The sequence below is a fragment of the Castor canadensis genome, chromosome 10 (genome assembly GCF_047511655.1).
Source record: "Castor canadensis chromosome 10, mCasCan1.hap1v2, whole genome shotgun sequence".
Taxonomy (NCBI): domain Eukaryota; kingdom Metazoa; phylum Chordata; class Mammalia; order Rodentia; family Castoridae; genus Castor; species Castor canadensis.
In genome coordinates, this window is record NC_133395.1 from 140,359,209 (window position 1) to 140,381,397 (window position 22,189).

General features: G+C 42.8%; 1 protein-coding gene across 5 annotated transcripts in view; it reads right to left on the minus strand.

The window, feature by feature from the left end:
* The window catches only part of Srgap3 (SLIT-ROBO Rho GTPase activating protein 3), a 246,170-nt gene that overhangs the window by 76,950 nt on the left and 147,031 nt on the right, over positions 1-22,189 (minus strand). For all 5 annotated transcript variants that reach the window (XM_074044309.1, XM_074044308.1, XM_074044307.1 and 2 more), the window contains exon 4: positions 7,470-7,532. In XM_074044309.1, the coding sequence (XP_073900410.1) occupies positions 7,470-7,532 (63 nt within the window). The remainder of the gene's footprint in view (positions 1-7,469; positions 7,533-22,189) is intronic.

Consider the following 22,189-nt stretch of genomic DNA (forward strand, 5'->3'; position numbering starts at 1 on the left):
CTGGAAGAGGTGATGAAGCCACCTAGATGGAGACCTCAACTCCTTGTTCCTCTGAGGACCAGTTCCACCCCAAGGTGAAACTGTGCACACACCCATGTGACAAGCCAGAAGAGCAACCCTAAGGCTAGAAACACCCCTTGACTACAGGGCAGAGCAGCGTGAAGACAGAAGCTCAAAAGGAGTCTGCAAGTTCCTCTGGCTTCATTCCTTCATTCCTTGTCTGGGGCAATCAAGGCCGGCAGCTCAGCTAACTTGTACTGGGGCCAGGGTTTCCTGACCAAGACAAGAGAATTACTTGTGTGGGCAAGATGGTTTTCTGTGTCGTCAATGAGTTGTCAACCCCTTCAATGCCCTTGGGACCCTTCTTATGCATCAGGAGGAAGATGCAGCCCAGGGCTAAAGCATCTTTAATGTTTCTCTGCCATTGAAGGCACTGCAAGACTGAGGCTGCTCAAGTTTTGCTGCACTACAGAACCCTTCTGTTTATATCCGGTTGTCTTCCATTTGCTCACGTGAAATATCATGTCCTTCCAAAATAAATGCATGGAAGTACACTCAGCCCTCTATCCCCGGGTTCTGTATCCTCAGATTCAACAAACAATGGGCAGAAAAAACAGTTGCATCTGTACTGAGTATATACACACTTTTCTCTTGTCATTAGTCCATAAATGTTACAGAACAAGTATTTGCATATTATCTATATATCATTATTGTACTAAGTATAACAGGTAATCTAGAAATGATTTGAAGTATGCAGGAGGCTCTATGCAAATGCTATGCCATCTTAAATAACAGACCTAAGCATCTGAAGATTTGGGCATCTTTGATGGGGGAGCCCAATCCTCTGTGAATACTGAGGGGCTTTAGTTGACCAATAAGTACCTGATGGGGAGCACCTATGCACACAGGCCCTGGCACAGGCTAGCCAACACCCTAGCTGGGTGATCCTGGATTGCCTACTTGGCTCCTCTATGCCTCAGATCCATCATCGCTAAAATGGTGGTGATAATGCCATCTTCCTTAAAGGGTTCTCGTGAGGACGTAATAAGCCTTAAGTGCTCAGACCAGCGCCTAGCTTGTGACAAGCATGGTAGGTGAGAGATGAAAGTATCCACAAAGCATAGTACAAAAGCAAGACAGCCCAGCAGGTACAATGGCCCCAGCTCAGAAGCTGGGTAGGCTGTGACTAGGCATGTGCTCATTGAAAGATAAAATAGCTCTGGAAGGAGACCCCACTAACTAGACACCAGTAACCTAGTAACTGAGGCGGTATGGAACAGAGTAGAGAGCCAGGCAATAGGAAACATACTTCTTGTCATGGATCTTTTTGTACTGTTTAAGTACTGCTGGTTTTTGTTGCTGTTTTTATTGAGTGCATATATTATCTACTTCCAAATTTAAAAAGGAAACCATTTTTTAAAAAGGAAGGTCCTCTAGCTAAGTCTGACATGTGTGCAGGCCTGGAGTACAAGAGACCAAGTGGGGGTTGGAGGATGGAACTTTTTCAGGCAGAATGTTCTTAGGGCTCAGGCTGGCTCAGTGGCAAGGGAGGCTGGAGGAAAGAGGAAAGAGCCAGACTAAGCAGGAAAAATAAGCACACTTCGTTCGTCCATTAAGAGACACAGTGGTTTAGCACAAATGCTTGCCAGGCACTGGGCTAATTTCTGTGGCCATCATGCTCTCAATACAAGGCGGATGAGGAGTTGGAAACAGCCCCATATTCCAGGGAACGGCTGGACTCTGAGGTTTGTCTGCCAGGGCCTTGAAGGCAGCCCATCTGCCTCTAAAACCTGTGTTCTCTCCAGTGCACATGGCTGCGTTTCCACTAATTAATTAGGATGGGGAAATTTTTAAACAAAATAAGGAGGGTGGTAAGCAATTTAAAGAATAATATTAAGTGAAAGTTCCTACTGTGTGTTGAAATTGTGGGAGTTGTACATGAATGCCATTCTAGAAGATACACAGAGGGTCTGGGACCAAACCCAGGTTGGTGGGCTCCTAGTATGAGACCCTGTCCACCACCTCCTTCCCTGAGGGTGTATATCAGGAGAGAAAGGCCAGAGTGGATTTCATACTCCTAAGCTGAGTGCACAATCAAATCAAAGTTTGAATCTATATAAGTTAGAGCCCATTCCTTACTTGTATTACTTTCTACCTGTCACCAGCTGCTCCTGGGGCTCTCTACACATGGCCCTGAACAAAGGCCCCAGGGCACCTCCTGCAGCCTCCACTTGGAAGGCAGGTCTTGCAGGCCTGGCTGGCCTGGGCAAGTGTGGGGCAGAGCTACTGAGCACAAAGGAGGAGCAGACATGTTGGTCTGTTAACAACACAACAGATGCATCTTATTGAAAACCTAAACATATTTTTAGCTGAACAATGAAAACAAGAGTGAAGTTTTGGGTTGTTTGTTGTTTTGTTTTGGTGTTGTCTCTTCTGGAAGGATTGGCACAATGGTCCACAGTCTCACTCCCCACCCTTTTTTCTTCCCAGGCTGAAATATGATTAAAAGCTATAATATGTCAATCTGATGGGAGTTCAGAGAAAAAAGAGGTGATGTTTTGCATGTGTGCACTAGTGTATTCATGTGCTAATGTATATAATGCATATGTACAAAATACATACATGCATGCATGTGAGCTAGTGTTTATCCGTGTAAATGTGTGTGCGTGCACACAAGCACTCATCCACACTAGCATGCTTTAGAGAGGAGGGCACCTCAAAGTAATGAGGACTGGGCAGAGGGAAAGCTTGTTGAGTGAATGAATGAACAAAATATCTGACCCTGGAGTTTCCTCTGCATCCTTCCTGTTTCCAGACGAGATGAGTGCTTTCCCTAAAGTAGGCGATGGACAGTCTTTAGCATTTATCTCCACCATCATTACGACCAACAGTACCCCTGAAGAGGCCCCTCCATTACAGAACATTAAAAAGGAAAAGAATCGGGGTTTCTTGAAAAACCCCTTTGCTATAACATTTAGTCCTCAGTTACTATAGTGATGGTGCCAGGGCTGAGGAACAAAGGGGTCTGGAACGTGGGGAACCAGGATGGTAAGTAGAAACCTTTAGGAGTGATGCACAGGAGGGGAGAGGTGCAGTACCCTCAGCAGCTGGGTGACTTGGTGAACTATTTGCCAAGAAGCACTCCTCCAGATTATTTCAGGTATTGCTCAGGCCCTTAGCACTGTGGCCCTCAGTGCCTGCCATCAAGTGAGGAGTTTACTTTTCCATTCTGTGACCCTGTAACTCTGAGCTTGGCTGTGACTTGCTTTGTCCAAATGCAGCACAAACAAAAGCTTGAAGAGTGCTTTCATATTGGGGTTTGTTCACTTTGGGCTATTTTTTTTTAATTGGCCAGAAAATTGCAGCCACATTAGGACTGCAGTTGAACCTAGCTCAAATGCCACCACAGAATCATGATCAAACAAGATGGTTCCACTGAGTTGAGACAGTTTGTTACACAGCAATTAATAACTGTCACAAAGGCCAAAACGAGTAATTTTCTTCTCTGTGCCTTGGTTTATCTATAAAGTATGTGAGTGTCCATTCAATAACACATATAAAGTGCCAAACCCACTTGGCCAAGCCAGTAAATTGTATAGTAGGAAGTCAAACCCATATCTGTCTGTGATCAGTTTGCTCTACAGAGAATTCCTATTCACTCTGCTTCTTTAATTCCTACCTTTCCAAAGGCACCAAGCTCAAGTTCACCTTTGATCCAGTGGCCTTCCTGGAGCCCTCACTGTTCTTAACTCTGTTATATCTTTCCTCCTTCCTCTCCCTCCTTCAATCAATCAACCTCACCTACATGTGCACGCCTTCTCACATCTCCATTCAACAGATATACACTGAAGTCCTCCTCAGTGAAGATACTCTGGGAACACTGTGAAGAACAAAGTCTGCCACCATGGCTCAGTGCCTTCCCTGAGACTCCACATTTCCTGTAAGTCCTAGGCTTGACTTTGGGTTGTATCACCCACTTGACACACTTTACTCTTAAAAGTTAGAACCCTGCCTGGTTCTACACTTCTTACAGGTAAAATCAATTCCTTTCATTTATTCATCCACCCCTCCTTCTTTGTTTAAACCAGCTCCCTGGGAGCACCAAGGGTGGGCAAGACTCTGACAGAGACCAACTCTGTCCCACAGTGCCCTACTGGAGCACTGGGGCCACAGGGGCAGCCTCAAATGCTAGAATTGAACTGATTTCTAGTATCTGTGAGGATAGCTCCAGGAACCCATCCAGGATACCAAAATATGTGGATTCTGAGTCCTTTATATAAAATGGTGTAGTATTTCTATAAAACCTACATGTCCTCCTGTATGCTTTAAATCGTCTCTGGGTTACTTATACCTAATACTGTGTAATGGTTGTTCTCCTGTACTATATTGTTTAGTGAATAACACCAAGAAAAATGTCTGTAGATGTTCAGAACAGATGCAACTTAAAATTTTTTCCACCCGTGTTTGGTTGAATCCATGGATGCAGAGGGACCGACTGTACTGAAGACTTGGTGTTCAGTCAACAACAAATTACTTGGGTGGCTGTTTTCGGCACCCTGGGGTCCCCTCTCCTCCACATGCAGGAAATGAAGATAGAGCTGGGGAGGTGCTGGGCCCCTCTCCATCAGTTCCTGGAGTACCATCACCAAGCTGATGTGAGCACAGCATGACAGTACTCAGCCTCTCTCAGCTGAGCCAGCTGCCTGCCTTTGTGTCTGATGCCAGTGGCATTTCTGTTCAGCTGCCCTACCCTGTGGACAGCAGGCAGCTGTGTATGCAGTCCCTATTAGGTTCAGAGTCCTATGCTGGCACCAGTACCATAAGTGACACAGAGATGCTGCCATCTACCTGATCCTGGACACCCACCTGGCACTGTCTAGTCTACAAACCACAGAAAGAAAGATGACCAGCCCATTTTTCACAGGCAAACTGAAATCTGAAGTGACACCCCCAAGGCCATATAACTGTCTAAATTGAGTCTCTGGGCCTTTAATGCAGCATTACTTATCAGCCACAATCTGACTCCAGGGAGTGCAGACTCCAACCAGGGAACAGGCGTAGACAACAAAGATACAAAAGATTTTTGTAAAACTACCATAGAAACTCAAAGCCCAGGGTAGGGGAGAGGGCACCTTTCTGAAGGTGTGGGTTTGGTCTGAGTTTGAAAACTGAATATGATATAGATGAAGCACAGGAGGAAGGTACGCAATCATAGGCAGATGAACTGCAGGGGAAAGAACAAAAGGGGAAAGTATTTGGGGTTTGTAGAGAGATCCAAAATGAGGAGCCCAGCCAGAAGGCAGAGGAAAGGTCAGCAACTCAGGTGGGAGTGCTGAGGGTCCCAGAATGTGGAATTCTAATGCTGGAATGCTGTGAATGGAGGTGATCCATGAATGGAGGTGATCCATTTGAGGTGGGATCTGAGGAACCTAAAAAGGACCGTCTGGAGTAGCCAAATCCTCTGCAGAATTTTGATTGGGAAAATCCCATTGGGTTACCAGCTTTGCACATTCATCACTCATCTTTCCCACACTGTGAGCATGGACAACAGCCATGCATCAAGGTTGAAATAATAATGACGATGAGAGTAGCACTAAGAACCTTTACTACATTATGCTTCATATATATAGTAAGCATGGTAAGCAAGCTTTACATATATGATCCCCTTTCATCCTTAAAAGAATGTGCAATAAGTAGGTGCAGTGAGCCCTCCATATCTATGGATTTCACATCCATGGATTCAGCCAACTGCAGATTGAAAATATTTGGGGGAAAATTGTATCTGTACTGAGCATGTACAGACATTTTTCTTGTCCCTACACAATACAGTGTAACAATTATTTGCATATCATTATATTCTATTAGGTATTATGAGTAATCTAGGGATGCTTTAGAGTATACAGCATGTATCTTTAAAATAGTGTGTGCCACTGCACCATTTTATATAAGGGGCTTGAACATTCACAGATTTTGATATTCACATGGGGTCCTAGAACCAATCCCCTATTGGTACTGAGGGATGACTTAACTATTATTTCTATTTAACACTTGGATTTGAACCAAGATTTTGACTTCAGCATCTGTGCTTTAAACCAGCAAGCTATTCTGCCCCTCAATGACCATCTGATGAAAACGAATGGGCATTCAAAAGCAGAATTTTTTTTTTCTTTGCTGTACTGGAGTTTGAACTCAGGGCCTCACACTTACCAGGCAGGTGCTCAATCACTTGAGCTACTCTACCAGTCCTAGCAGAATAACCCAACTAAAAGCTATCCAGAGATCAAGTTTTGCTCCTTAAGTTGGATGCATAAAAATACAAATTTCAACTTTTACAAAGGAACTCTCACCCCTAACTTACAGATTGGGAAACTGAGGCCTAGAAAAGCAAATGCCTTATCCTATCCCCTGCAGCTGGCCAGGGTCTCAACCAGGCCTTCCATCTGAGGTCCAGGCCCTGGGCAAAGACTCTTAGCCCCTGAGGAACCTACCACCTGCTGGCTCTGCAGGATGCAAACACAGAAAGATAATGACACCAAAGAGAAAGGGGCTTCACACAGTCTGCAGTTCTCACCCCTCATTACCAGAGATTTTCAAATGGAATTTTAGTAGCAGAATCCCCTCCCTACACACACTTTAAATGAGAAGCTCTTTAAGGAGCCCCTAGATGTTGAAAACATAACATTCTATCTGGTGCTCCACCAAGTAGGTATAACCACCCTGCCCCACCCCCGCCCCTAGGCTATCCATGGAGCTTCTCCAATTCCTCTCCAAGTAAGCCAAAAACTGCTCAAAGCAGTCTGTGAGCTGCTGCCCCAGAGCCACAGTGTTCGTGCTCCCCGCTCAGCTCGCTTACCTTCTTCCATCTAATGCTCACCTCAAGTGTGGTTAGATCTGATCTGACTCTTAGCAGGTAGCAAGATCAGCTCTGGGCCAAAAATGCGATGTTGTGAAGTTATCCCTGGAAATGGCAAGACATGCTTGCCCCCTCACCTTGCATCATCCTCAGAACAGGACTTCATTTTCCAGAAGAGGACACTTGGACCCAGACAAGCTGTGTGCCTACCTAAAGTCCCCCAGTCAGTAAGGAGTGGGCCTTCACTGGAGCCTGTGCTACCTGACTTGTAAGTCACATTACTGCCCTCCAGAGTATTCACACCTATGCTCCCCAGGCTTGACTGTGTGTCCTTCACAGATTTTTTCATAGGTAACTCATGCCATATCTGGCAGATTGTTCAAATCTCTCAAGAACTTTTACCAAATAAACATTCCCCAGGCCCCGCCCAACATGTAAAGAATTGGCAGCTGGGGCTGCAAGTCATTACATCCTGACATGATGACCCACTGTCACTCCAGCACAGGACACAACCAAAAGGCCCAGGATCATCCCAGACCTCTACTTCACTTTGTCCAGCTCTGGGTGCTAAAGACAGAGCTTAATCACAGCAGCAGTGGGCCTGGGTCGAACTTACTGTGTAGAGCTCATTGGTCACTTTCAGGAGCTCCTCGTGCATCTGTAGGCCAATCTCCTTGCTCTGGAATAGAGAAGAATAAATGTCCACACATTGAAGTGGTAAGTGTTTGAGGATACGGATTTGATTATTACATATCATGTACATGTTAGAATTGTCATTTTGTACCCCACAACCATATACAAATATTAGATGTCAATTATACTTTTTTTAATGTCAGAGGGGGAGAAGTTTTTCTGGTTGCATTTACCAATTTCTTTCCAACACAGAAGGGCAGGAATGTTTGGGATGGGGTGGAAAGGACACATAAATGAACATAAACCTCTTCAGTGTAGATCTGAGTTCCCCAACTGTGTCCATGAAACAAGTCCCCAGAGAGAGGTTCTTTGCAAAAGGAATTCTCTGGTCACATAAATTGGAGAGCTCTACACATGACTTCCCTGTCTTCATGACTCACAATGACATTAGCATATTAAAGATTCTGGGAAACCCCACAGAATCTTTCTTTAATTCTGTGTCCCAAATGAGTATGACCAGAGTATGAACCCCTTGTTCAATAGTCATGAACATTTCATAAGAATGGGGTTCCACAAGTCACAGTTGGAGAAACAACCATAAGCTAGCATCTCAGCTCTTCATGGGAGTAAATAGAAATTCTCAGGTCATCCAGGAAATACCCTCCACCAGCAAGTCAGCACCATCCTGCCTCCTAAAGGCTTGTCTTCCTTAACTAGGAATCAGTATTTGACACCAATTTACACATCATCTTCCTGGCTTTGAGGGCCTGGCACAACAGATGCCTTAAATCTTGGTTCTCCTTGCCTTGCAGCCCTTTCTCTGTTTCTGGGTCCAGATTGCCAAGAATCACCTCTGTGAAGGCAGCTATTTCCTAACAGTCAGCATAAAGCTCTGGGAGGAATCTCAGATATCTGTTCAGGCCTCCTTCTACTTCCAGGGGCTAAAGAGGAGGGACTCAATTCCAAACCAAGTGAGGCCTGCCAAGCTCATTGTGTCCTTCAGCAGCATCCCTGAGTGTGTAGTGGTCCCAAAGGAACTCAATCAGCTATCCCCATCTCCTATTCTCTGAGCAATCAGTGCCTCAGTTTCCCCTGAAGTTCCTCCCCCTGATGTTTACTCTTCTGTTGCTGACTCAAAACTCTCCGACAACCCCTGAGGCCTCCCCTCAATCCTCAGACTCCCCAATATCTCTGACACCCAAGATTCTGCTTCTTACATATTTATTTTTATGCTCTAACTTTTGCAATAGGTAATAAATGCACATGGTTCAAGAAACTCTAACAGACAGTGAGGCATAAAGGAAAGAATAAAGCTCTCAGGCTCCCAAAAACCCTCCCAGAGAAACTATAAAAAGTTTCTTCTGCTACATTCCAGAAATGGTCTACAGATATACAGGCATACATTTGGATATCACATGTTCTCTCTACACAAGAGGAGGATACTACACACACCTTCACATCTTGCCTTTCTCATTTAACAGTGTATCTGTAGCCCATATAGCTCTTGCAGCCATTTGTACACCACAGCTTGGGATTCCATATACCACATTCATCACCATTAATTTAACCAGCTCCACAGAGATGGACATTTACATTATTTCAAACAATGATTCAGTGAACATCCTTGTACCCATCACTGTGATGTCAGCTCCTACCTCTGAGCGGCCAGCAACCATATCACCATTTCTGTAGGCCTCTCTCTTGGGCTCCATCCTATATGACCTTGAGCTCAAGCTCAAAGACCTGTGTCTTTAGCTGCTGTGTAACAATATGGTCTGGATGTCCTCTCATCACATCAAACTCAAATTATCCAAAAGTGAACTTCTGAAGTAAACTCCCCTCAATTTTGTACTATGGGTTAAACTCTTGCTGGGCTCCTCAACCAGAAACCTTTGAGTTATCTTGGACACTTTTTTGTTTTCCCTTTTCCTCAATTCAGTTTGACACTGTTTGAAGGCAGTTTGCCTTCAAACTTCCTTCTCCTCTTTGTAGCAGATGATGGGGTTTCTTGCTTTTCCTCTTTCCTAGTAGATCTACACATTTGGCCCTGTATTCATTCCCCCAGCCTGGATATTCCTGGAAAGCTGATTCTATTCCAGTTCAACATGCTGGATTCTTCTTTGTGTTGTTGTAGTCTGGGGGTGAGTAACTAGGCAGAAAAGAAGGACTTACATGGTTTAGGAACAGGTTTTAGCCTTTCTACCAAGTGCAAACAAAATGCATGTAACCCTGATTGTTGCCAGCAGGCATCTTAGGATCAAAAGGAGGAACCTGCTTTAGGATGGCAGAGCAAAAGGAACCTCCCAATCAGTTGATTGAACTGAGGCCCCAGAGCCTGCCTCCCAGTCTACATGCATTTCTCTGGCTTTACTGGCTAAGCCACTTTAAACTGGGTTCTCTGTGACTTGCAACCAAAGAACCCCAAGGGATCCAGTCTTATTCTCCACCACCACTCCTGGGCCAAGCACAGCCTCATTGTACACCCAGGTCTATGAAACTACCTGTTAACAAAGTTCCCAGTGCTTATCTCCTTGAGCTAATCATCCATTCTACATGTCCATCCAGTTGCATTTCCCAGAAATGTATTTCACTATGTCCCTATATGCCAGTTATCTGCTGGATCAAGTCCCAATTCCTTGGAATGACGTCCAAAGCTTTATGTGATGAGCATAGGCTAGGTTATACAATGGAGTGGGTGAACTTTGGAACCTCAGATACCTGAATTGGAAGCAAGGCTGTAAGTCATTTAGCCACTTGGCAGCTCAGCTTCCCCATCTGTAAAATGAGCACCTGCTGATGTCTTCTCTGCACCTGTAAGGGGAGGTGCAGAAATACTGCTGTTCACTTGTTTCTGAATTTATCATGTGCTTCCCCTGCTGGAATGCAAGCCCTGTGAGAGTAGAGACTTTCTCTCTGTGGTAGATTCTCAGATCCCCCCAGCTGCTAGGAGTGCTGCCAACATACAGCCCTGAGCTGACAGCAACTTCAGGGATGGCCTCAGAGAACAAGGTAACACCCCCTATGGGTGTGGCCTCATCCAAAGACTGATTGGTGTGGTACAGAGACCTGACACTCCTGTCCCAACTTGGACAGCTACTCTTCTACTCCCTTCCCTACTCTCCAAGGGCTTGACCCCAAGAACATGCCCTAGTCAATGCCCTAGATGCTAAATTCAGCTGTCTCAGAGTCTGCTTCCTGAGATCTATTTGCAACATCTCACTTCTCCATCACCATAGCCCTGCTACACAGTCTGTCACACAATGTTGATCAAAAATAGTATTTATGAATGAATCTATGAACAAGTGGGGGGCAGTTCTTCCAAACCTTGGTTTCCTTATTGTAAAAGTGGGATGATGTGATAGGTATCATGGAGTTCCTGTGAGGATGACTAGACAATACACATGGTGCACAAATTAAATGTATATTAAACTGTGGTATAGGCTGAACTGACATCCACAAGTTGCCAGCAACAAAGGTATACAGAGAAGAGAGGTTATATAGATAAGGGAATATGAGGCCGAATCTTTCCTTATGAATCTTTCAGTTTGGCTGGGTTGAGAGTTACAAACACAGAATTCACTTTGAATTGATACAGTACAAGGTACTACAGTCTCCTGCAAGTGGATATCCAGTTTTCTAAGCACCATTAGTGGAAGAGACCATTTTCTCTCCAATGCATTTTTGGGGCTCCTTTGTCAAAAATCAGATGACTATAGTTGTGTGGGTTTGTGTCTGGGTCTTCTATTCCGTTGGTCTTCATGTCTGTTTTTGTGCCAGTGCTATGGCTCTGTAGTATAGTCCAGTGTTGCTCTTATTGCTCAAGATCACTTTGGCTATTCCCAGTCTTTTGTGCTTCCATATAAACTTTAGGATTGACTTTTCTATCTCAATGAAGAATGCCAGTGGAATTTTGATAGGGATTACACTGAACATACAGATTGCTTTCAGTAGTATAGCCGTTTTCATAATATTGATCCTGCCAATCCACGAGCATGGGATGTCCTTTCAGCTTCTAATGTCTTCATTGATTTCTTTAGTGATTTATAATTTTCATTATGTAGATCTTTCACCTCCTTCATTAATCTTATTCCTAGGTATTTTAATTTTTGAAGCTACTGTGAGTGTATTGTTTTCCTGATTTCTTTCTCAGACTGTTCATTGTACATAGAGATGCAACTGATTTTTGTGTATTGATTTTGTATCCTGTCACTATACTGAATGTGTTTATGAGAATGAAGAGATTTTTTGCTAGAGTTTTTAGAGTCTTTCAGGTATAAGATCATATAATCTACAAATAGGGATAATTTGACTTCTTCCTTCCCTATTTGAACACCTTTATTTCTTTCTCCTGTCTTATTGCTCTGGCTAGGAATGAATAAGAGTGAGGAGAGTGGACACCCTTGCTTCGTTCTTAATTTTAGAGGAAATGGTTTCATTGTTTTCTCCATTTGGTATGTTATTGGCTATAGGTCCGTCATATATAACCTTTATAGTTTTGAGGAATATTCCTTCTATTCCTAGTTTCTTCAGAGCTTTTATCATGAAAGAATATTGAATTTTATGTAAGATCTGAAATGGTGAAATTACTTCAGGAAAAAATAAGTAATCCACTAGGATCACATAGGCACAGGAAATAACTTCATAAATAGAACTCCAATAGCTCAGCAATTAAGACAAAGGACTGACAAATGGGACTGCATGAAACTAAAGAGCTTCTGCACAGCAAAGGAAACAGTCACTAGACTGAAAAGACAGCCCAAAGAATGGGAGAAAATCTTGCTAGCTATACATCTGACAAGAGATCAAAAACCAGAATTTATTGGGACCACAAAGAACCAACAGCAATGGGCAAATGAACTGAACAGACAATTCTCAGAAGAAGAAGTACAAATGGCCAATAAATACACAAAGAAATGTTCAACACCCTTGGCCATACAGGAAATGCAAATCAAAAACAACACTGAGATTTACCTCACTCCAGTCAGAATGGCTATCATCAGTAACACAACAAATGCTGGTGAGGATGAGGGGGAAAGGAAGTCTTATACACTGTTGGTGGGAATTTAAGTTGGTGCAACCTCTATGAAAGCAATATGGATGTTCCTCAAACAACTAAAAATAGGACTCCATACGATCCAACCATACCACTCCTGGGCATATACCCGAAGGAATGTGTGCCAGGATACAATAGAACCACTTCACACCCATGTTTATTGCAGTACTGTTCGCAATAGCCAAGTTTTGGAAACAGCCCACATGCCCCACACTGATGAATGGGTTAAGAAACAGTGGCACATATACACAATGGAGTCATAAAGAAGAATGAAATCATGATGTCTGCAGGTAAATGAATGGAACTGGAGGACTTCATGCTAAGAAAAGTAAGCAAGGCTCAAAAGGTCAAAGGTTGCTTGTTTTCCTCATATGTGGAAGCTAGACCTATAAGATTAATGTACACATAAACACATATATAATCTTATATGCACAAATACATATGAGAGAGGGAACATGATTGTATTACTGCATACTGAGTCTGTCTGAGGGGACTAAGAGGAGGCAATAGAGAGAAAGAATGTTAGAGAGTAGAAATATTGAAACATTGCATCTCTGTATGAAGATAATATAATGTAATGCACTGTGAGCTATTGAATAGTAGGAAGCAATAGCTATAGAGAAAGAGGAAGTAATGGTTAATCTGATTAAAGTACAATATATACATGTCTGAAATACCAAGACAAAACTCTGTGAACTATCAATACACCCTTTTAAAAAGTTAATGATAGGAAGGTAAAACAGGTCCTATCAGGGGTAAATACCAGTGGAAGAAGGAAGGCATAAGGAGAAGGTGGATATGGTGGATATATTTGGTATTCCTGTATGAAAATAGAACAATGAAACCTGTTGAAATTGTTCTAAGAAGGAAGGAGAGGGGATGAGGGAAAACGATGGAGGGGGTGAATCTTATTAAGATATATTGTAAGCACATATGTATCACAATGTACCCCCCTGTACAACTATTATATACTAATAAAAAATAAAACAATAAGACAAATTCTTATTTATGAAAGAAAAGAACACAGAATTCTAAGGCAGGCATCAGCAAGGACCATAAAAGTGCAGTATGACATGACATGGGAGGAAGCGGTGACAGGGTGGGAGGGAGGGCTCTCAAAGTCATCTTACCTTGCACAACAGCCAGAGACAGCCTTTCAGGTGGTAGGAGAATAGGGAGAGCAGCCTGGCAAAGGCAGGAGACTGGGATTACGGAGAGGCTAGTTTGCAAAGAGGGGCATGCAGCAAGGGAAGAACAGGAGATAAGCTGGAAATACAGGCTGATGGGGGTGCTCCTTCCTTCAGGGCAGAATTGGGAGCCACTGAAGGTATTATTCGAGTGAGAGAACATGATGACCAGATTTGTGCCTCAGAAGTAAGAAGATGTGTACAAAGCGCGAACTGGATGGGCAGGAATGGATGTATATTCTGTTTCTTAAATGGAACTGTCAGCTACCAGACGGGACCTGTCTGAACCTCTACTAATCAACCCCTAAGCACCATCCAGGACAGGTCACAGACTAGGTGATCAGCAGGCAGTTGGTGAACTGCAGAGCACTCATGGGCAGTATTTTTTTTTTTTAATATATTTGGAGTTGCTTGGAACTCAACTACAGTTCCAAAAGCTACTGGATGAGGAACCCAAACCAAACATCCCACCAGGAACAGGAGGTCAAAACCCTGACAATCTCTAGTAGGTCACCACACCTGGCCCTTGGGTATCCAACTGGCACCATATTAGCACTCAGTGTCCTCATTTTTCGCATTATGTTCATGCCTGTTGAGGTCAGTGCTGGCAGACTGCTGTCCTTTGTGCACAGGAAGTATGTGGAATGTGAAAAGGACATCAGGCCAAGAATGGGTCAGCCATGGCTGTGTGGTTCCACGGGGTTGAAAGAGCACAGTCCAGTCTTTCTGACCCAAACAGTCCTGTAATATGCAGCTAAAAAAGCACAATGGCCAGGTACCAGGAGAGCTGGTATCCCCAGCCCTATCTGGTTCTCCTGCCCCTTTCTCCTGACCCCAAGCTAATACCAGTTAAACTCCATTAGGGACAGATAGCTCTGTCATAGGGACTGTCCTGCACATGGTAGGATAATTTAGCATTGTCCCTAGTCTCTACCCACAAGATGCTGGTAGCATTCCCTACCCTCAGCCTCAATTTGTGACAACCAAAATTATCTCTAGACATTGCCAAATGTTCCCTGGGGGACAAAGTCATCTCTCAGTGAGAAATACCATGTTAGACCAAAGCAGGCAGCTTCTCTGGCTGCAGATGTGTTTTAATTGCCTGTATAGTGCTTCCAGAAGATCTGAATACTTTCTCAGCGTTTAAAAATCGGGAAATTTCCCTTCTAAGTCATGATTTTCAGCTTCTCTGAATACTGCAGATAACCCAGCATCCTGAGCCCCTGTCTGGAGCATGAAGACCCCTTCAGAGAGGGCTTGGTGCTGTGCACATGCCGAGTATCTGCCTTTACCTAGTCACTGCCTCTAGCTGGTCCACAGAGGCACTTCAGTTTATAACCCAGAAACCCGTGGTCATTCAGGGAAGAGGTGGCCATTGGCATCTCTGGGTGCCATGGTCAATCAGGACCTTCCATGCTGAGCTTTGTCTAAGTAAATGTTCTCATGTTGGGTTACCTTCAGGAACATTCCACGGTTTTCCTAGTTTTAGGGTTCCACACAAACAAAAGGAAACAAGCACAACAACAACAACAAAAACCTTTGACTCTTTTATATCCTTCCACTGTTTTTCCATACTCTGGCTTGTTTACTCATCAAACCACAAAACTTAAGACCCAGAGATGCAGCCCATTTAAATATATGCTGTATGTATGCACTGGCCAGATCCCAGAGCCATTGTGTTTTTATGTCCAAAACAGAGGTTTAAAGGCATGTCCCAGAGGGATCAGGCATCTCCAGTCTGTCCTAGAAGTCAGTGCTCCCCTGAACATAGCAGCCACTAAAAAGCCAATTTCTCCTAGATGGGTCTTAAATCACCAATAATGAGGCTCTGTGTCCTGCTGCTACCCCTTGCCACCTTCTTTAGCCTAGTTTCTGCCTACCTTCCATCCTCATCTTGGTTATTCGCCCTCTTTCCCATTTTTTTTCCTTTTCCTGTTCCTTGACACCCTTTCTGTCCCTTCCCTCCCATAACCAATGTATGCTTCCTGCTGCTGCAACTCTAAATTCTGTTGTCTACTCATTTTTGCAAGAAACTGGAATATAGATTCAAAACCTAAACTCTTCCTCCTTTTGCCAGAACTGGGATATCAGACTGCAAGGAAGCAGGAAGGCATTGGATGTATTTGGCAGTGAACCTGGGACTGTGCTGAGGCAGCGAGCCTGGCCTCATGCCCATCACTTTCCTTCCCTCCAATTGCTCCCAGCATCTCCTTGGGATTCACTTTCCCCTTCATTTTCAGAGTTGCAAAAATAAGGGGATCCAAAGATACTTGGAATAGCTATAAGCAAGTAGCCTGATGTGGTCAGGGTAGGAGTTTCTGAATTTCTACTGATAGTAACTTTACTATTAATAGTAATACTTGTCACCATCATTAGTAATAGCTGTAAGTACCATCCATAATGACACTTATGGACAGCAACAATAATATGGTACTGTTCCTTGATCTTGCAGGGGGTAGTGGGTACTCACTGCTCTCTTAGACAATACCTATTTAAGTCTAAGATGAGCCCTTTATGGGAGGTATTATTGTTGACTTCAAAGGTTAGGACACAGAGACTCAGGAAGGGGGAATAACTTGTCAAGATTATAAGGCTAGTAAATGTGGCAGTCTCAACCATTCCATTCTGTCTACTGGGAAAAGCTAGAACTTTAAGTGCCTTTCAGTTTGCTTTTTAACATTTAAAAATAATTCTAACACATGGATGCTCCTCTGCTTTAGTCTAGCAAGCACACTAGCTCTGCTTTCGATCATTGTAAATATGACCTAAACATAACATCCAATGCTCAGTGCCATTTTTTTAGAATCTGCTGTTAATCAGTGACAGCCTCAGCTCACCCTGGCTTCCCGGGGCAGATGGGAATAGTGTGGAAGGCTGGACTGGATCTTTTTGGGCCCAGAACACACTCAGAGATAATCTTTCTTGACTACATACTGATATTGGCTGATATTTTTTCTTTAATTTTTTTTTTCCTCTTCATCACACCCCAAATCTCTTATAGATAAGAAGGTAATGGCTGAGGATGTGGTGATAGCCTACCTACCATAGGGAGTGTGGCAAGGCCAAGTTCCTGAAAAAACAGAATCTATGAAAACCTATAGCTTTTCAGTTTGGGGTTTTATATATGTATATTATCTTCAAGGTGACACCAAGTGTTCTTGGTGTCCTTCCTCCTCCCTCATTCTTCAATTACTATTCTGTGACTGGCATGTGTTTCTACATACTCAAACTTGTATACCTTTATTCCAGACAGGTACCAAAAATATGAACAGTGTAAATTATTCATACCTCCACCTTCAAAATACTGGGATTATCAGCATGTGTGACCATACTTTTCTATGGCAGAAGTGAGGGTTGAACTCAGGGCCTTGTGCTTGCTAGGCAGGTACACTACTGCTCGAGCCACACTACCAACCCTTTTTGAGTTGGTTATTTTTGAGATAGGGTCTTTATTCCCTGGGCCAGTCTGAATTGTGAGCCTTCTATTTGTGTTGTCCTGCGTATCTGGGATGACAGGCATGCCCAGCCATTGGTTGAAATGGAGTCTCTCAAACTCTTTGCCTAGGGTGATCCTCCTGATCTCAGTCTCCTGAATAACCAAGGTTATAGGCTTCAGCCACTGCACCTGGCACAAAAATACCATTATTTACCCTTCTTTTCTCACCTAAAATTATGTTTTCATGCTTTTATCCAAATTGATACTTGCAGATCTAGTTCCTTCATCTTAACAATTTTATAATACTTCACTGCGTAACTATCCATATCTTATTTCACTATTCCCTTCTTGACGGGCATTACTTCTGTTTATTTCTCTTTGTTTCTCTACTATAAACACCCCTGTAGGGATCATCCTGATACAAATTGTGTGTGTGCACATATGCTAGAGTATCTTTAGGTTACACTCAGAAGTGAAGTTGCTGGATCACCGAATCTGTAATTCTTCCTTCACTGTTATTGGATACTGACTAATTTTTCTCTGAAGGGTGTGAACCAATTTACTTGTTTACTAGGAGTATATGAGAATCCTGATGCTCCACATTCTTGTCAGCATTTAGGATTAATTTGTCAGTCTACTAGAAGTCAAGCTGTATCTCATTTTATTTTACTTTCTCCTGAGCACTGGTAAGTATGAGCATATTTTCATATATTTTTGACCATTTAAATTTCATTTTCTATGACTTACCCATTAATATCTCTTACTCACCTTTCTATATGGCTACTGGCCCTTTTCTTATTAACTTGTAGAATCTGATATTATTTTCTGGATATCAACCTTTTATTAATTCTGTGCATACCACATGTCTTTTCCTTGGCTTGTATATCTTTTTTCCATCAACCTATCTATTTATTTTTGTAACTGAGTAGATTTTAAATTTTCTTTCTATAACGGAATTTACCAATATTTTCCTTGATGGATTCCACTTTTTTAAAAAATGTTTTCTTTCCTAGCCCAAGGTTTTCAATATAATATCCAAAATTTTCTACCAAAAGTTTTTAGAGTTTTTCTGTTTACCTTTAGTACTTTAATTTATCTAGAATATATTTTTGTGTAATAATGTAGATTTTATTTTTTTCATGTGAAAAAATGTGAGGGTGTGCATGTGCATGGTGTGTAGTGTATGTATAAAATCAGCTTCTGTAAATAATAAGAAAAGCACAAACAACAGTTGACTCTGCCCACCTACTAAGCAGTCATCCTTTTCCATCTGATTTGTAATGCACTTCTGCCATGTCCTAAATTCCCATTGGTGGAGGACTCAGTTTCTGGGCTCTCTGTTCTGTCCTGTGATCTGTTTGTCTAGCCATGCCCTAGTACTGTCTGTTTTACTATCACTTTAAAGGAAGTCTTGATATTTGATAAGGCCAATGCCCAACAAATTACCCCCCACCCCAAATAAAATCCTTAAAACCTAATGTTCTTACTATGGTGCAAAAAAGATAGAAATTTAAAATACATAGAAAGCTTAAAATCTTGGAAACTAAAAAACATAATTCTGAATAATTCATTGGCAAAGAAGAAATTATAATGGGAACTATAAAATATTTATATCTGAATGGCAATGACAACATCATTTATCAAAACTGCTGGGATGCAGCTAATTTGTAGCTTCAATGGCATTAATTCTCAATCCTTCTTGTCTTCTAATGTATGCATTTAAATGACATTTCCTAATTGGATGTGGCTGGTACACAAGAACATTATTAATTTTTGTTTATGAATCTTATGAGCAACCATGTTGCTGAACTCTCTTCAGCAGGAAGAATGATGTGCTGGTGGTGTTTGATAAACACTCCGCAGCAGGCTATAGAATTCCTAGATATTGCTAATTTGCTAAGAGTTTTTGTCTTAAATATTGAAAATTTAGAAGCATGCTTTTATAAGTCAAGGATGCCCCTTCCCTCCACACTACAGGCTGTAGATCCTTGTTAATGTAAGGCAATAAAAGAAGAGGCAAGATCATTTAGAAATGATTGGTGAGTGTTTTCCTGAGGGTATTTGCTTATTTCTGACCCTTTGTTTAACCTGTGTACCTGGAATAAAATCTTTCTTCCATCCTAGCTCCAGTCTTAAGTCTTACTACATTTCTTTTCAAAGTCCTAATAATCATCCTAGTAACAGAAAATATTTATTGATTGCTTACTGTGTACCACATAGACATTTAAGATCATAGGAAGGAGGTTATTATTAGCTCCATTTTGAAAATGACAAAATGCAAAGTGTAAGAGATTAGGCAGGGCTCACATGGCTAAAAGCAGCAAAACAGAGACTGAGCCGGAGCCCATCCCTAACCCTAGCTACTTCGTTAAACTACCTGCCAGCTCAACACAGGACCCAGCCTTATCTATCTGCCACCTCTGCTGTGGTCTGGACTGTGCCTCTAGCAAGATATCTCCTACATCTCTGCTTATCTCTTGAGGACGCTGTGATGTACCCACTCAGATCCCCTTCAAGACTAAAGAACTTACTCCCAGAAAGTGTTGTCAACAGATACTTGCCACAGCTGAAGGGGCATCTGCTCAAACCTAGGCCTGCTTCTAGAGACAGCTCATACCCAGTGACCAATCAATATTAAGGTGGAATGGCTCGGTCTCCTGGCCACAACTCAAGGCAACGCTGCAGGATTCCCTGCACCCCAAGAAGTGGGCTGAGGCCTTCCTTATAATTGGGCCCTAGCCCAACTTTGCCATTGTCTACATGCTATTCCCTTTCATTTTCTTCTGCAGGTGGGATGCTGAGAGTCCTCTCTAATATTACGTGCACCATACCTGCTGTCTGAGAGTCAACTTCCCAGGGAAGAAAAGCTGGACTATACCTGAATCCATCAAGACTCACTGCAAATGCTGCCTCCTCAACATCAAACTTTCCCAGACCAGAAGTTCTCCTCAAGTGACTGACGACCATCTCTCCCTGCTGCATCTAAATGGATCGCTACTTCACACCTGTCTCTGCTTCCAACTACACTGTAAGCTCCCTGAGGGAGGGAGTTGTGTTTGATCCATTTCTCTGTCTTCTTTAGCACCTGCCTCTACCACTGAGTATGGGCTCAGGAGTCAGACACATCTAGAGTCAAACCCCAGCTTCCACCCCCTCAGCATCAGCATTCTCAACTCTAAAAGGGATGATGACACCATCTTCCTCTTCTGCTTGAACAATTAAATGTATCTAAATGCTTAGCCCAGGCCTGGCACAAAATAAACACTCACTAATTGTTTCAATAATTGTTTACCTACTGTCATGCTAACACTGATATATGTTTGGGGAATGAGTGGGGAATGCCTGCTGATGCCCAGCTTTGCAAGACTCATGTCACTGGCAGGCAGTGGAGATGGACGGGAGACTCCTTGTCTCCCCTTACAGGCTTCATAGCTGGACCCTCCAGCATGCAAACTCTCACTCTCTCCTACAAGCAAAAAATGAAAAATAAACTTGGCTTTGAGTCCAAGGCCATGGATGCTTTTGATCTCTGTTACAAAGCAAAGCAATTATCAGACACAAAAGCTCCAATTTATTTATGAAATGCGATGGGCATCTTCGAGGCGGGAATGAGAAAACTCACTCAGGACCAAGTCCTTGTTGCCACACAGAGAATGGCTGCTTTCAAACACAAGCCCCCACAGATGCCCTCTCTTCTCTGCTAAGAATTTCTCCTCATTAGTGCTTCCTCCAGAACACTGCAGCTTCCAACAATCAAATTTACATCACGGCCCTGGCAAGTAATTAAATTCTGCAGGCATCAGAGCATAGAATAATGGATGGCTATTGTTAAGGATGCTGAAGAAAACAGAATGAAGCTGAAAGTGGAATGGGTTTCAATGGCCAGTCTCAGAAATGGCCCGGGGTGGGGGAGGGTCCTGAGTGCAATGCACGCTAAACCTCCCAGCTGGTATGCTGTATCAGGTAGTAGACTCAGGACTGGGCCTGAGTAAAAGCCCTGGGTTTAGGGCAGACTCTGCACTTACCAGATGTGGGGCTCAGTTTCCTTATCTGCAAAACAAGGATATTGGACTAAATAAGTCATTCTTCATGTGTGGTCCCAGACAGGATCAGCTGGGAATTTGTTAGAAATGCAGATTCTGAGGCCTTGCCCCAGACCTACTGAGTCAGAAACTGTGGGAGCAGAGCCCAGCCACCTGCACTTCACAAGCTTTCCAGGTGATTCTGATGCATGCTAGAATAGAAGCCCCACTGGAGCATAAGGTTTAAGGGAGAGCCCACCAACTCAAATGCATAAAGGGCTGGGGAGATAAAATAAAGGAACTGAAGTTATAACACACGGACAACAGCAGGGATGGCAGGGCAGCGGAGAGCACGCACCGTGAGTGATGGAACTGGAAGCCGCTCGGCTCCAATCTACTGTCAAGTATGAGTCAATTTGGATCTGGTATTGTCAGAGATTCTGATTTTAAGATGCACACAAAATCCTGATTTTTATCTCCAGATTTTTAAGTGATTTAATTTTTCTTAACATAGTGAGGACCAAGTAGATTATGCTTGAGAGCCAAATTCAGGTGTGGACTGCCATTTTGTAACCTCTGGCCTGAGTTGCTTTTATTTCTACCCACTGAGCTCTTGTTTTTCTCTACAACTTGAACTCCCATCCTCTTTTCCCAAGTGGCAGACTCTTATTCATCCTTCAATGCCCAATTCCAGGATGAATTCCACTGTGAACTTATTCTCATTTTCTGCCCCACTTTTTACCTGTCCACTAAAAAAGTAGAAAAAATCCAAACAGAAGGCCAAAACACTGACATGTGGAAAGAGAAAAAACAGATGAGGAAGACACAGAGAAGTTACACAGAGGAGGAATTAGGGCCTCTTAGGAAAGCTACAATCTAGCTGCTTAAAAAATCACTTAAATAAGGAATACTGATGTCATTTGATAAGAATCTAATAAGATGAAGTTTTAAAAGCATAAATATAAAAAAACAAATGTAGGATTATGGCTATATTTTAAAATAACT